The 15234-nt window shown below is 39.8% G+C and overlaps 2 protein-coding genes across 3 annotated transcripts in view; both read left to right on the forward strand.

Annotated features, from left to right (window-relative positions):
- Positions 1–15234, forward strand: part of LOC123985457 (clathrin heavy chain 1-like) — a 179953-nt gene that overhangs the window by 60385 nt on the left and 104334 nt on the right. The gene's annotated exons all lie outside the window — the stretch shown is intronic.
- Positions 198–15234, forward strand: part of nr3c2 (nuclear receptor subfamily 3, group C, member 2) — a 73506-nt gene continuing 58469 nt past the window's right edge. The window contains exons 1-2 of the mRNA XM_046072983.1: positions 198–602; positions 2032–3858. Coding sequence (XP_045928939.1) covers positions 2051–3858 — 1808 coding nt within the window. The 5' untranslated portion in view covers positions 198–602; positions 2032–2050. The remainder of the gene's footprint in view (positions 603–2031; positions 3859–15234) is intronic.

The following is a 15234-nucleotide window of genomic DNA, read 5'->3' on the forward strand; positions in this document are numbered from 1 at the left end:
TGTAACAAACTTGCAGGAAATATTTTAATTCAATCAAAAATACTGTTACCCTGAGTTTATTTCCAACAACACTGCGTTGAGTGCGGTGCCCTATTTCCAGGCGGCTCTGTCTACCTGCGCTGAGCCCCTCCCCTCTCATCTCTGCCTCCCCTCCACCCCTCCACCCCTCATACTCCCCCTCCTCGGAGTTTGTGTTGCACTCGTTGCAGTAGGAGGGTCCATGTGCACAGAATGACGTCGCTCTGACTTCAAGTCCTACCGATTCCTTCGTTTGTTTTTATTACTCTTTTTATCCAGGGCACAGAATCGGTAATCTGCAAAATTGAAGCCATAATGTGAGATCATCCGCCGCTGTCGTCCGACCCGTCGCTGTCGTTCGTCCTGTCAGGAGCAGCCGCTCGCTGTGGAGGATTACTAGTGATAATACGCAGTAGACTTCTCCAGTGTGTCTAGCTGTCAAACTGAAAACTATGTATTGGAGAGAGTAGACAGAACACATTTGTTGATATTTATTGACTTTGCTTTGCGTGTCTTTTTTTGTCCTCTGGATTATCGCTGCCCAGCAACACGGCCACCTGACAACTCTGAATGTCGTAATTAAGGTAAGGAAGGACAGAGCTCAGTGTTTGACTGTACATTTTAATTTCGCGCTGGGTCTGAGATGATAATGAAAGCAAACTCCTTACTGTTCAGTGGGATAACTGAATAGCCTACTTGCATCCCCGATGCAAATCTAACTTTCAACCGTGGCAGTTAGCCGTGTGTCTGGTCCATAATAAAAGTCGCCAAGAAGTTTATGTACTTTATGTACAAACAAAAATAGTCACAGCAATTGTAAAACAATAAAAATAAAAATAAAAATCAGTAGATATTTCTCTACGCACCTGTCAAGAGGTGCTGAGAAATATCTAGTGCTGTCAAAGTCTTTCTAAAAATATGACTTAAATAATTTACATTTTCTTACATCTGCACTTAGTCCTTCTTGCCAATGGGAAGACTTAATGGGAAGACTTTCACACAGCAAAAAATAACGTCAGCTGCAACAATATAGCGAAAATCGTCTTTTACTATTTATTCTGCGCAAACGCAAAATGGAGAGATATGCAGAGTTGCATGCCCAGAGGCAGGACAATCACGGCAGGAGCAAGAGGGCGGAATAGTTAAGCTGACTTCTCTTTTATTTTTCATTTTTGTATTCAATGATCTGCACGCAATGTGCATGGGATATTTTGCAGGCAACCTGAATAACTTTAACTCAGATATCTTGGCTGCTCCAGAGCTGCGAGCCCTTCAACGAGTGCACCGTATCATGCTAAATAAATATTAAAACATCAAACATCAAGGCAATGCCTTTTCATTGCAATTTGTTATGTCAAGTGTATAATTTTTGTAGTATTATAAGTATTTTTGTTGCTTTTGCACATGACGGTGCTGCTCTTGCCGCAAAAGCAACATTTCAAGTTATGTCGCAGCTATGTTGTGGCTGCAAGAGCAATAACTATTGAGTGACAGCTGTCGGACCAATCCATGAATAGCCTGATAAATCTGGTGGATAGCTGGCTGAGCTGTCCAATAGAAGCGCAGTAGAGGTGGGAATTTACACAAAAAAGCCCAGACGACGTCACGTAGATAGATTAACCCTTACAATGCATTTTCTTCTATGTTATCATACTGTACATCCCCTGTAGTGCAGTAATAAGGAACTTTATCTCTGTGAGAGAGGAAGTACTGTACAGACTTGCGTTGGACCTTTTCAGATTTGACATTGTTTACACAGCATCATAAATGTTTTTCTCTTTTCCTGTGCCCTACCTCTTTTTTTGCCTCATTGGGTTTTTATCCACTGAAGCAAAACTTACTGCTTTGGCATCTATCCAAAACTTAAAGACTATATTTACACTTTAGATTTAAGAGCCATTAGCATATTCCTAAATACATTATTCATTCTCACATGAGACCTGTAATCTCTGTGTAAAAGTAAATACCCTTAATACACCAATGCCTAACTTTTCTCTTTTCCTTGTTTACCAGGTGAATCAATGAGCCAGCAATGGAGACCAAAAGATACCAAAATTTCTTTGAAGGAAGTGATACAGAGAACAAATGGTCACAGGTCCTTAGCACCATGGAGCACTGCTGCAGTACAGAGGATTCAAGTCTGACCAACAGTGATATCCTGATGGACATAGTCAATGTTAGCTGCCCTGCTGGAAGCCCGACCACCGACTGCAAAGACAACAATACAAAGAAGCAGGAGCAGCCAATGATTCGGCTCAGCCAGAACCAGCCATTTGTTCTCCCACACTTCAACAACTCTCTCCATGGTCATAAGCAGGAAATGGACTCCAAGGAGCTTTCCAAGACTGTGGCTGAGTCTATGGGCCTGTATATGAATGCTGCCAGGGAGGCAGACTTTGCCTTTAGCCAGCATGGGGGCAGTACCAGCCCTGGGAAGATGTTTCCTGTGTGTGGACGGCCTCTAGAGGACACCCAGTGTGGTTCTACAAAGAGCCCCAAGTTAAAGCCATTTGGTTTCCAGCAGCCCAGCACCACTCCCAGAGAATGCACCGCTGGGACTCCAGTTAGCTCAGCTTCAATGCTAGCCTCATCTCTGTCCTGCAGTCCCCAGACATCCAGCTCCATCTCTAGCCCAGGGGGCAGCAACAATATGGTGTCGTCAACCACCAGTCCTCAAACGTGCTTTGGACCAGTGTGCTCGTCCGTCAGCAGTCCTGTAAGCCAGACGTCTTGTGCGGCAACTCTGGCCAACATCAAGCGCAGGAATTCAGCCACATGTAGCCCTGTAGAGTCCAGCACAGTGGGCTCACCACCACTCACCAGCCCGCTCAATGTCATGAGATCTCCTATGTCCAGCCCCCAGAGTATGAGTAGTGTGAGATCGCCTCCGTCCTGCAGCACTACCTGTAACATTAGGTCATCTGTCTCGAGCCCCACAGGTGTCAGCTGCACCAGCACTGCTAACAACTGCAACACAGTAAGGCCCTCCATTTCCAGTCCGGCCACAGGGGGCAACATGGCGGTCAGCAGCCCACAGAACCCCTCCTCAGGTGGGTTTCCTGTGTCCAGTCCTGCTGGTGGACTGGGTTTGGTGCAGAATGACACCAACAGCCCAGAAGCAGCAGGTCTGAACAGAGATACAGACTTCAAGAACTTTGAATTCCCTAAAGTAGAGATGGTAGACGGAGAGGTGTTCAACGTCGGCTTAGACCAGATGGGCATGGTTAAGTACATTAAGAACGAGCCTGGAACTGACTTCAGGAGCATGTGTTTAGGCAGCTCCAAATGTAACGCGAGTAGCACACCTTTTATCACACAGATTAAGAGTGAGCCAAACAAAAATGAAGGATGTATGAACCCACAGCCCTATGGTGAACAGTCACCATCTCTTGGTCTCTTTCCTGCATCCGAGACCACATATTTGTCCCTGAGGAATAACATTGATGAATACAGTCTTTCTGGTATCTTAGGACCCCCTGTCTCCTCTATGAATGGGAACTATGAGCCCGATGTGTTCTCCAACAATGTCCTGTCTAAAGGGGTTAAGCAGGAGTCCACTGATGGCAGCTATTACCAAGAGAATAACAGCATGCCCACATCGGCCATTGTTGGAGTTAATTCCGGTGGACATTCATTCCATTACCAGATTGGAGCACAAGGAACAATGTCTTTCACACGGCATGATGTGAGGGACCAGTCCAACCCTTTGTTGAATCTAATTTCACCTGTAACGGCGTTAATGGAGTCGTGGAAATCTCGGCCAGGCATGGTGCAGGGGTCACTGTCAGCCAGAGGTGAGGGATACCCGGGTCAAAACTGCATCACGGACAGCATGAACAGGTAAGGGATATGAAGACTTCTCTGTTATCTGAGTGCCTTTCAGTGTATCGCCGTCAGATGTCTGGCTTACAAATGGTGATGTTTTCTCAATTGTGATAAATGTAGTTTAACTTTACAGAGAGAATCAGTTTAAATTTTTTTCTAATTCATGTTTTTTTTAAATCGATCTACCTGTATAATAGCATATCTCTCTAGAGGATCAGATAGATGGATAGCCAGTTTGTTACAGTCAGGCTCATATTGCACAAGGGATTTAGGGCGTTTGCTTTGAATAGTGCAATAATAACAACAGCCGGGCTTGGGAAAGGCAGCGGGATGCTGGCTGGGGGAATAGGAATTGAAGGACGGGGTCCAGGTCATTGTTATAGTAGCATGTGATCACAACATCATCTCTGCTAGCACTGCCCTGTGTTCTACTATAACACAGAGGCGAAGTTTACCTCTTATCAGGCCCTTACTTGTACGTACAACAACAAATTTTATTGGTCTGTTATTGGGAGGTCCAGCTAAGAGCAATGCAAAAATCTGTTTTTATGGGCCCTAGGCCATTGGCAGTGTCATAAATTATGAATGATTGATCACATGCTTTTGTTGCCAAACTGATCAAATAAACAGTTAATTTTGTGATGGTGGGGGCTGAAACAAAACAAACAGGCCAAAGGGAAAAAATCTATAATAGCTGCCAATATGGCAAAGTACAACTTTGACACAGTTGTTTTGCTTCCAGTGTATTCTGGTGTCCTAGTTGCATATGAAGCTGAAGGAAGTAAATTATCATGAACGCTATTAATGACAGTAAATACAAAAGCCATTTGCTGGAACATGAAACACATGGTAACATTGTTAAAAATACAGGAAGTATGTGTATTCAGCAGTCAGAGGTACTGGTGTTTATTTACAGTAATAAATAAAATGCATTACTATGGGATGTTATAAATTCACAGTTTTTATGAGCTGGTGCAAAGAAGCAATAAACAAAGTCATAAATGACTTCCTGTTTACTTGCGTAGCTTTGATAAAAGTCAGAAACTTACTGTAAGAAAAGCAGCTGGGATGTTGATGTACGTTGCTCCGCTGTGTTTGACTGTGTGTTGACCATGACAATTCAAGACTAACTTTGGACAGTGATGTTGAACAGAATCTCAAAATGGAGATTTATTAGATTAAAAGTTTTCCTGATTGAATTTCCGGAAACCAACTTCGCAGATCCCACTGATTGCTCCACCATTTAAAGTCGTCCATTTTCATTTTCTTCTGCTCAGCTGCTTTCATTCAGATTGCTGGGACAACTTTGGAGGCCGAGACTAGCAAAAAGTCTGTTTATCAGGGTTTCATCAATGTACATTCACATAGGTCATCAACCGCAAACTGATTTGCTGTTGCTTACAAATGCAATGCAAAACATTGCTGATTATGATGCTTGTTACTTTTTATGTAAAGAGTTTATGCATCTATCATAACTTTATCATTCAGTTTGATATAAAACAAACCTTTTACTGTTTTGTTCTAATATTTTGGAAGATGTGTGATCTGATTTGGTCACACTGGTCTATATATCTAACAAGAAGGGCACTCCGCCAAGACTAATACTCCAGTCTGCTATGATATGTTAATCTGCAAGCGCATCCACTAAAAACATTTGAATATATTCTTAAACAATTAATATCAGAGTATGTCAACTTATGGTTGTGCCTAGCTGAAGCCTCATCATACCAGCTGTGCATTTATTATGTACTTTGCGCTGGTCAGAAAATCTGGGTTTGCGCGATGTCATTTTGCCATAGACACTGGTGTTTGTCCTATCTCGCAATGTTAACGGAAATCCTTGAACAAATCATACATCATCATCATCATCTCTTTTCAATATATTGTGCGTACACACGTGTGAGTATATGGACAATCGGCAGTTGTTGGGCTGATAGTTGGAAAACTCTTACGATGTCGCCCAACGCTAACCTCAGTACAGCATCTCCATATCGGTCTAATAGAAAGGAGTATTTTTGCCGGGATTGAAAATCATGGCTTCGGGATTTCTGGTATACCGTAATACCTTGAATCCGCCAAAGCCTACGAGCCAATAGCTTTTCTGTAATCCAGCTGACTGACAAACAAAAAAAACAGCACCAAAAGCATAACCAATCTGCAGAGGCTAATGACCAGATTAATTCCTAAATAGTTTTCCTTTGTAATTTACTGCTCATAAAAACTACATTAGATTAATGGTCCTTGTGGTATTTTTACATTTCCTATGACAAACATGTATAGTAAGCACGGTGTGTATGTGTGTGTATTTTTTCACAGTGCAACTCACCCATAGATCTGAACTGACTATCTTATCATCAGAATTTTGTTGTCTGTCTTCTCCGTTTGATTTTTATTCAGCTTTACATGTATAGTAAACCCTTTTCTAGAGAGTAGATACTCTGTGTGTGTATGTGTGTATGTGTGTGTGTGTGTGTGTGCGCTATAACAAGGCTTGCAGCTCTGAGGAGACTGATACAGCCCCGTTACCTTGGAGGCGACCCATATGGCAAGAGCCAAAGCGATGTTGACGGGATCACTGCCACCTTGGTCCTAATGAGATCCAGCTTAGCCCTAATGTCAGACAGGGTGACAGAAAGAGGTGGGCCACATGGCAGCCAGCCAGCCAGCAGGCAGGGAAGCAGACAGACACAAAACACACATATACATACACATATACAATTAATGCATATACACACACACACACACACACACACACACACACACACACACACACACACACACACACAAATGTCTTAAGAATGCAATAATCTAACATTTCAGAGGTTGTTGCCTACTTTCAGTGTCCTCTTACACCAGTAGTATTGTATTGATTAACAGCTATACTTAGACATAAACATAGGCTTACTGTATCCTGCCTGAAATGTAAAAGTGCACTGCAGGAAATCTGTGGTACTGTCAAGCTCTGGACTAACTACATGGCACCCGGGCCCAATATTTCATAGGCAAAAATGTTACGTAACCATTAAAAAGCACAACTAAAACTCTTTGATCCGCTGAAGCCTTGGATGACAGAGTGTAAAATCCCTTGGCTCTTTTTTTCTCACTTTGGTTTCCTCTGTAAATGGTTTTAATTAAAAATGGCTGCTCATCTGAGCAGTCTGGATTACTTTGTGCAAAAACGTTTTAACTCGGATTCACAAGAGAGGAGGGAGGGAAAAAAATGATTCACCCTAACCAAAATTGCTGTATTTATGATGTGATGTTTGATTTAAACTTAATGCACTGTTACTGCACCAACTGTGGTTGGATGTTTAGATGCGGAGATTATCTTTCTTAATTTCTTTTGGTGCAAAAAAGTTAAATTATCATATTATTCTTTTGAAGAATATTTGAAAAGCTGTGCACTATAGTTTGAAGTCCATTATGAAAGAAATCTGCTTTGTATAAAATATAGGAATATAGAAAATATCATAAAATGACCTACTTTGGTGTGCTGGATTATGTTTGCTTGCTTCCTAAATCTCCAAATCTCTTTTCACCCTATTTAGGGCATTTTTGTGGTGGTTTTTACAGTAATGTTTCACCAAATAGAATTAGTTTAAAACTTGTCAGGCCTCTGACCTAATAATTTCATAATCTGACAAATGGTGAAGACTCAAAATAGAAGCCAACAATATATTTTTGCATTGCATTTAGCTCTCATTAAAATGTTACCCTTTCCTATAGCCATGGGAGAAGTAGCACCTTACTATAGGCTGACATTTTCTTTGCTTTAAGCTTACAGCCAGTTGCTGTAGATCAGCAGAGTACCCATCATGAGGAAGCCTCAGATTCACGCAGGGAGAATGCTTTGCACTGGACGCTGGCCAACTCTCAATGTTCTGCAGGGGGATGAAAAGGCATACTCCTGAGAGCACACTAATAAGGCTTTAATTGTATGTTCCTCCGCTAAATTAATGGATGGAAATGATTTGATTAATTCAGACACTGCTGGATACTAATATCCAATTAAATCCCAACACCAGGCATGCACAGGAGCTCCCAGTGCATTATGGATTCCTAACTATAAAGTGGGCAGCTGGTTGTTTGGGTTGTGAAAAGGATGTTACAGGTGAAGGTGTTGGGGAATGGCTGTGGGTCTCAGCTGTCTACACAGCAGATGTAATACTGTGGCAAATATGATGTCTTATATTGCAAGTGTATTAATTATGTGCATTCTCATGTGTACTGTGAAAAATTCAATATACAGTAGTTATTACAACAATAAGTTATTTATGCTAAATTTGATCTTAAGCACATATGCTGCCAAACTTCAAGTTACTTGACTCAATAAAATGTTAAGAATATCCGGTAGCGTCAGAACAATACATGAGAAAGAAATAGGTAAAGACAATATCACACTTCTATGTGTGTTTGAATAACGCTGTCATTATCAAATGTAACACTTTTCATGTTATATTTGTTTCACATGGACTCAGATATATTGAAAATGTCTTCTGGACTGTTGTCATAGCACTTTTGGGACAAGCACATGAATAAATTACTGTGTACGGGCCTCTTTGGTAGTTCAAACTTGCCTTTCTGTGCTGCGGTCCAACAGTGAGTGATGAAAATTAGCCTGTTCCCCCAAGCAGAAATTAGCCATGTTTTCACATCAAGCAAAAGAATAAAGACTGACAGTTGCTGTAGAATTTCAACCAGTGAATCACGTAAAAAAAAAAAAAAAAAAAGGTTGTGTGACACTGTCTGGCATGGAGGCAAGAAAACATATTGTACACTGATTGAGCTTTGAAAATACTTTTTTTTTTTAGCATAACAGCAATTGTCATTACCGGACAGCCTTGAATCACCTGAACCACCACACTGCCTTAAACCATTCCTCTTTCTTAAAAATAGTTTTACAAAATTTATTTTTTCAGTATTTTCCCTATTTTGTAAGGGGGAATAAATATGCATGGCAAAAAAATAAACATCAGCTGGAATATCGTCTTAAAGAATACAACACCTGAATGAAAAAAAAAATACATAGAGCCCACAACGATCCAGTTCTTTTCTCTCTTCTGGGACACTCATTGGTGTGGGTGGATTGGAGACTGTGCAGAGCAGAGTGGTGAGGCAGTATTAGAGTAGTAAGATTTGGAGAAATACTTCTGGATAAGATTTCATCCTTCATCCAAAATGAACGGTAAAGATAAATGTGAGGCATTTAGACCTTGCCTGAAAGATGAAAACTTGTTGTTGTTGGAGCGAAGGACTTAATAGTGCTAGTAATAGTTTTTTTTGGTAAAGGGTTAAATGGCTGCATAAAGACTTCTAGTTGTTTAGACTGTGTAGAGATGATATTTGTGGTTGCTCGTGATCTTGTTAAGAGATATTTTCACACTGCTCCGGCAGAGAAGTAGCTTAATGCTATCATGCCATTAATGAAGTTTCATGCCCTCATATCGGGACCAACAAATCGACATTAATTGATACTGTGGACTTCCTCAATTTGGTCAGAATCATTGATGGGTCTCGTATTTCATTGACTGGCAGACTCTTTCAGCGTCTCTGTACCTTTCAGCTCTAAGCCTGTTACTGTCTTTTAGTGCATCGTTTTTGTTTTCTGTTCCACAAACTCTTCCTCATTTCCATCCGTAGCAGGCAGCTGTTTCAGCTAAAAGCTCTGATAAAACCACTGTACAATACCTGTTCACCACCAAACAGCAGACAGGCAAAGTAAGCAATAACATGAACATAGGCATGATGAACATTTGGCTGCTAAAGAGCCAGATATTTCCCTCAGGAGTTGGTGGGGACCAAAAGAAAGTGTAAGTAGGTATTTTTTGCAAACACGTTCACAGCAACAACTTTATGAGGTGATAATATGTCATGGTTGTGTATACAGCTTGTTCTACTGGCCAAAATCTATTTATGCAGTTTTAAAGGGGAAAGTAAAGGTAGCTGCAAAAATGTTTAGAGGAACATATTCACCACTATCAGCATTTTGGCTTGGTTTGTTAGTAGCTCTGTTAAAAACCACAGTACTTTTGCTTTTTCTTTCAATTGCACACCAAATACAGTCAAATTGAAATTTTTTTTTATACATCTCCTGGAACTTCTGTAGCTAACGGTTAAGATATCATGGTGGTCAGATTCAATTTTTTTTCTCTTGACCTTTTACCAAAAATAGAGTGAAAACAAAGCTTAAAGACAACACATTTAAGAAGTTACAGATCAAATCTAAGTATTCACCAACATTATCTTAACAGCTATAGCCATGAGGGTATAGTGAAAGCCAGCTTTCTTTTCCAGCTTTATGAATGGTTGTTTCTTACCTTGTGCTACTAGAATTGTAGGAGTAAATGCCTACAGTGGATGTAATTTTCATAAAAGAACCAAGATGATACTGTGTGGCACAATGATTGGATGCTTTTGTTGCACAGAAAAGAAACCATGTTAAAAGTCACCACTCTGCCTCTCCCACGCAGAGCCATGTACACACACACACGCACACGCACACACACACACACACACACACACACACACACACACACACACACACACACACACACACACACACACACACACACACACACACACACAAGCATACAACACGGTCGCCAACAACAACAGCAGCACACATTCTAGGCCGGAATTGACACCCCAATAAAAGTGTGGTTACTGCTGGCCACGGCTCCTGGGATTTGAATGCTTGTCTTGTCCTCATTTGAACTTCTTCCTGAAACACAGTCTGGTGACAGAGGGCCAGATTTCCGCTAGCTTCCAATCCTGTAGAGATCTACTCTCTATTACCTACCACTGACATTCCCTTCTGTTGTTGAGGTCATTAACAAACTGCATAAAGGAGGCGGAAACTAAATACCAGAGCGGCAACAAAGCATAGTGCATGCTTCTGTTGGCGATGAATGCCCAGATTTTTATAGCGTGCTGCTGTGTGGAATACTGTCGCTGAATGGCAGCCTATTATGTACCAGGTACTTTGTTTACCTAGCACGCAAGTAGCATAGTCTCCAAGATCTCCCACAAGTAGTCTTAAACATTGCCTGAGTCATGAGCTTTGTAGGTAGGTTTTGTGTGGAGGAGAAGCTGAATGAAATGAGCCATCTGACATGATACAACAACATGCTGGAATCAGTAATAAAGACTGACTACAGGGAAATATGTACATCCTAAATCAGAAATTACAAAGATTAACTGGTCATAAGAGCCCATCACTATTGTCATAAATAAAAAAAAAATTGTTTGTTGAGCTAAATGCAGCCAGATGTCTAATTCACTGTTTGGACATTATTCATTCAGAGCTATAAAAAACAATGAGATCTATATTTCATTTTTGGTGGAGAGGATGCAGAGAAAACCCATCTTGACTCATAGCGTTTTATTGGCTTCCTCTTGATTCCTGATATACTTGACTAAGCAAACAAGGCATGCCTTTATCATTCATGTTTAATTAGAGTTTACCCAAGTATTCATGGCAAAATGCTTACGTTTAAACTCAGTCTTTGTCTTGTCAGTTCCTCCATAAAGAGGATGCCATAAAGGAAGAAGCTTAAAAAAAAAGTTAATTGTTCAGCTTGAAAGGTTCCCAAAGTAGGTCATGCATAGTTGGCTCAAATAAAGTGAAGTGTGTGTGTGTGTGCATGCTTGTGCTGGTGGGGGTGGGGGGTGTTATTTCAGGTCCTTTTACATAACACTCATTCTCTTGCAAACACACAAACATGGACACACACATCCACAAACACTTTTACGTCAGCAGAACCCATGATTCAGAAAAGTGCTGCCGTTGACTGTGACCTAAAACATTAATAACTTTGTTGATAACTTAATTCATAACAGAAATGCCCAAAGAGTAAACCATGGAAATGATCTGTTAAGTGAAAAGAATGTCTCTTTTTAGATTCCCCCGCTGGTTTGGAGGCTTTTACATTTGTTGTTGCAATTGGCAGCACACATTTTCAGTTCAGAGTTGAATGTGTACTAAACTGTGGATCACCTTTCATTGCTTTGATAGAAAATGCATTCAGTGACCACATCTTTCAAAATTCATATATTGTTTTCTCTCTACAGTCCATTTTTTACGCACTATTGTAAAAAGATAAAAAACAACAAAAAATTACTGTAAATTAGACTACAATTTGCTACATTCTGCTACATCCGGACCTACCCAGGTGATTATGCTTTTCAATATAATGCCATGTATGTACTGTAAAAGGACAAATCTTTGAAATTGGGGTTTGTCTCAGTAAACATGGACACAGCGAGACACAGAAAGACTCCATAGGGGGGTTATACCCCATTGAGCAATCCTTTTCTTCATGGAGGTGGAAGGTTTATGACCACAGTCCACATGATCAGATGTCTTTACTGGATGTAATAAATGGTGGATGTATGGAAATTGCTGCAGAAGATTGCCAGGGATGAATCAGGCATGCAAAAAGACTCTTTCCCAGGTGTGTTGCAAGATGCAAGAGAGGACGTACGGTGTCATGAGGATGATAGGTTGTGGCCAAATGCACTGGCAGTGTTGTATATACCTGTATCTGTAGCTATCCTTTACAAGCATTTGTGAGTCTGCACACCTTTTATTTTACATCCCATTGCTGTAATTACTTTAGTTTAGGAAAATAAATCCTACTGAAGCATATTGCTGCATTTCTGATTCATTTAAGGCAGTACAAGCCATGCAGTACATAGGTGACATTCTTTTTAATTTAATGGAATTTTGGTTTCTGCAAAAATAAATACCTTAATTAATAAACCAATTAAATTAAATAAAGCTACTTCAAATACATTAGAGATAGAGATTGTTTTAGTGTTACTGTTGGGAGACAAATGTTCACTTCAATTCAATTCAGTTTTATTTATATAGCGCCAAATCACAACAACAGTTATCTCATAGTGCTTAAAAGAGAAGGTCTAGATCGTACTCTGTGATATTGTGTTATGTTTTGTCTTGTAAGAGTTGAACCTTAGATGATCAAGTTGCACTTGGTAAAGAGAACTGTGTGAAGAGTTTAAAAAAGGGAGCTCAGTATAGAGAAATCTTTGTTACCAGTTAAAACCTATAATGCTATGTCCTTCATAGATATTATTTTATATATACTTTCAGGGAATTTTAAGATGTCAATTCTGTGATAACATTTTTAATTATTAACTGAAATAAATTAGAATATATATAATAGATGATAAAATTAGCTTTATCTAAATTGTGCATGCTTTAAATTAACTCTTGATTCAATAGCATGTGCAGCACTAAAATCCATTGTTCACCAAGTATGTTCACACATGTTCTAGCCTTGAAAATGTGTAATTAATTTTTTAAAATGGCCATCATGGTGGTGACCTAGAAAACACACATTTACTGGGCATGTCCTCCTGCTCTTCTGTGGGGGGGGCGACAAAATGATTTGTGTCCTTTGTCAAGATTTATTTGAATCCATAAAAGATCATCCACGGAATCCCTGTCATTCTAGTTTCTCCAGGCGCACAAATCATGTATGTAGCGCTGCGGCAGCCCATGACACACAAACCTAGCAGGTAAAATGAGGCCAACGATCAAGTGACAGGTCAAAAGAAACAGATACTTTATCATACTGAGTCTGTTTGGAGAGATAATTTCCTTGACTGACGTTTACGAAAGGGTAAACGTGTTTGGCAGGAAGTGTAATATGATTTTCTGTTTTCAGTGAAAAAAAGAGTCATATTTAAAGGGATTTTAAAGAATTTCTCAAATAACAAACACAAAACTTTTTTTTTGTTTCTTACCTCAGGTGGTGTCTAGTCATGCAGATAGTTTTGTTTCACTTATCTAGGTTTTGAGATGTCTCTCTCGGACTTCTGCCTCCAATAAAATTGGGGTCAATGACATTTGTTTATGGTGCTTAAAAATAGAATAGATGTATCCATTGCTCTCAAGATGTTAAAACTGGCCAAATTTAAACACAAGTGATCTGCATAGATAGTATTACTATAGGTACGTTTTCTTTTTGTTAAACCATAACTTTATGTATAGAAATTATTTTTACACATAAACATTATTTAATTCTAATGAATAGTGGGCGGTATTTGTTTACTGGTCGAGTGTTTGAGAACCTCTTTAAGGTCTGTCTATAAAGAAATTAGCCAGTTTCAACAGGAAGGCAGTCTAGGACACTATGATAGCATCAACTCAGTACTGTCCACAGCTCTGGGAAATACTCAGATCTGGCCATTCTCCCTGTAGAGTTTACTGCACTGTACCTGGCACAAGCAAACATTCCCCTGTTCAATGTCTGCTTTTTGTTTCGCCTGCCTTCCTCTGACTTGGCTACAGCTGCCTGTTTCACTCTGCTCTGAAAGGGAGACAGTCTGGAGCTTTTTTTGGGTTTTGACTGTTATGCAGGAGCTTTCTCTTTTATTCACAATCTTGCTCAGCTGCTGGACCTTGAAGAAAATGAAAGAAGCTGACGCACCATTGTGCTGTAATGTTGGGCTTTCAGCAAAGCACTATAGAAGAGTTTATGCACACTCATAGACAGATATCTGCTTTGTTGTGGTTTAGTTTCTTTAGAGTGATAATAAAGTAGGGGCAGTGCGAACAGGTAATGTAGGTCGTGATTCAGGTTTATCTGGTTCATTCCTTTTGACTGGTGCCACTGCTGCTCCACGATTATCTTTATTTATTAGAATCAGTCATGTATGTTGTTGTGGGTATCAAAACTCAAAATGTTTTTAAAATAGACAGACATGGTACTTAAAAGATTCTTTTTTTAAGTTTACCTTAATACAACACATGTATACTGAAAGCTATGCCGTAATCATTTCCATTTTGGGTCTGAAGCAATTCTTTAAAAAATCTACTGTCCTTGTTACCTGTGTAAATAAGTTCAAATGTTCAGTCTCAGCTAAGTCTAAGTCTAAATTCCTGGCAGTCACTTGGAGGTATATTATTATTTTGTCCCAGCAACAAACCCTGGGAGGTACTGTAAGATATATCCCACTGCCACAGCTCAGCGAGGAAACAGTCGTGTGACACACAAAGAGGAAATTTCATTTTAAAAGACTTTAATTTAGAAGACACCCATTTGATTTGGCTACTAAAGCCTCATATAGGTTTGGATAAACTTTAGAATGCATAACAAGGATTGTGGATTTTGTCCCCAGTCTTTTCATGTTTCACAACCAGAGAGGAGGAATCTTTTTGAAAACATCCACATCACACATGAACATTATTTTCTTCATTCTTTGAAAAAATATTTTTTCCTCATGTTGCAAGTGATTGCTATTATAGAATAAATCTGAGTAATGCAAATAACTTTTGACTCTACTTTTTGTGGCTACTAGATCGCATACAGTATTTTCGTGATCATTTGCTAATTTATTGTTTAATGCCCTAGATTATAGTTGGAG

The sequence above is a fragment of the Micropterus dolomieu genome, linkage group LG17 (assembly GCF_021292245.1).
Source record: "Micropterus dolomieu isolate WLL.071019.BEF.003 ecotype Adirondacks linkage group LG17, ASM2129224v1, whole genome shotgun sequence".
Classification (NCBI taxonomy): Eukaryota; Metazoa; Chordata; class Actinopteri; order Centrarchiformes; family Centrarchidae; genus Micropterus; species Micropterus dolomieu.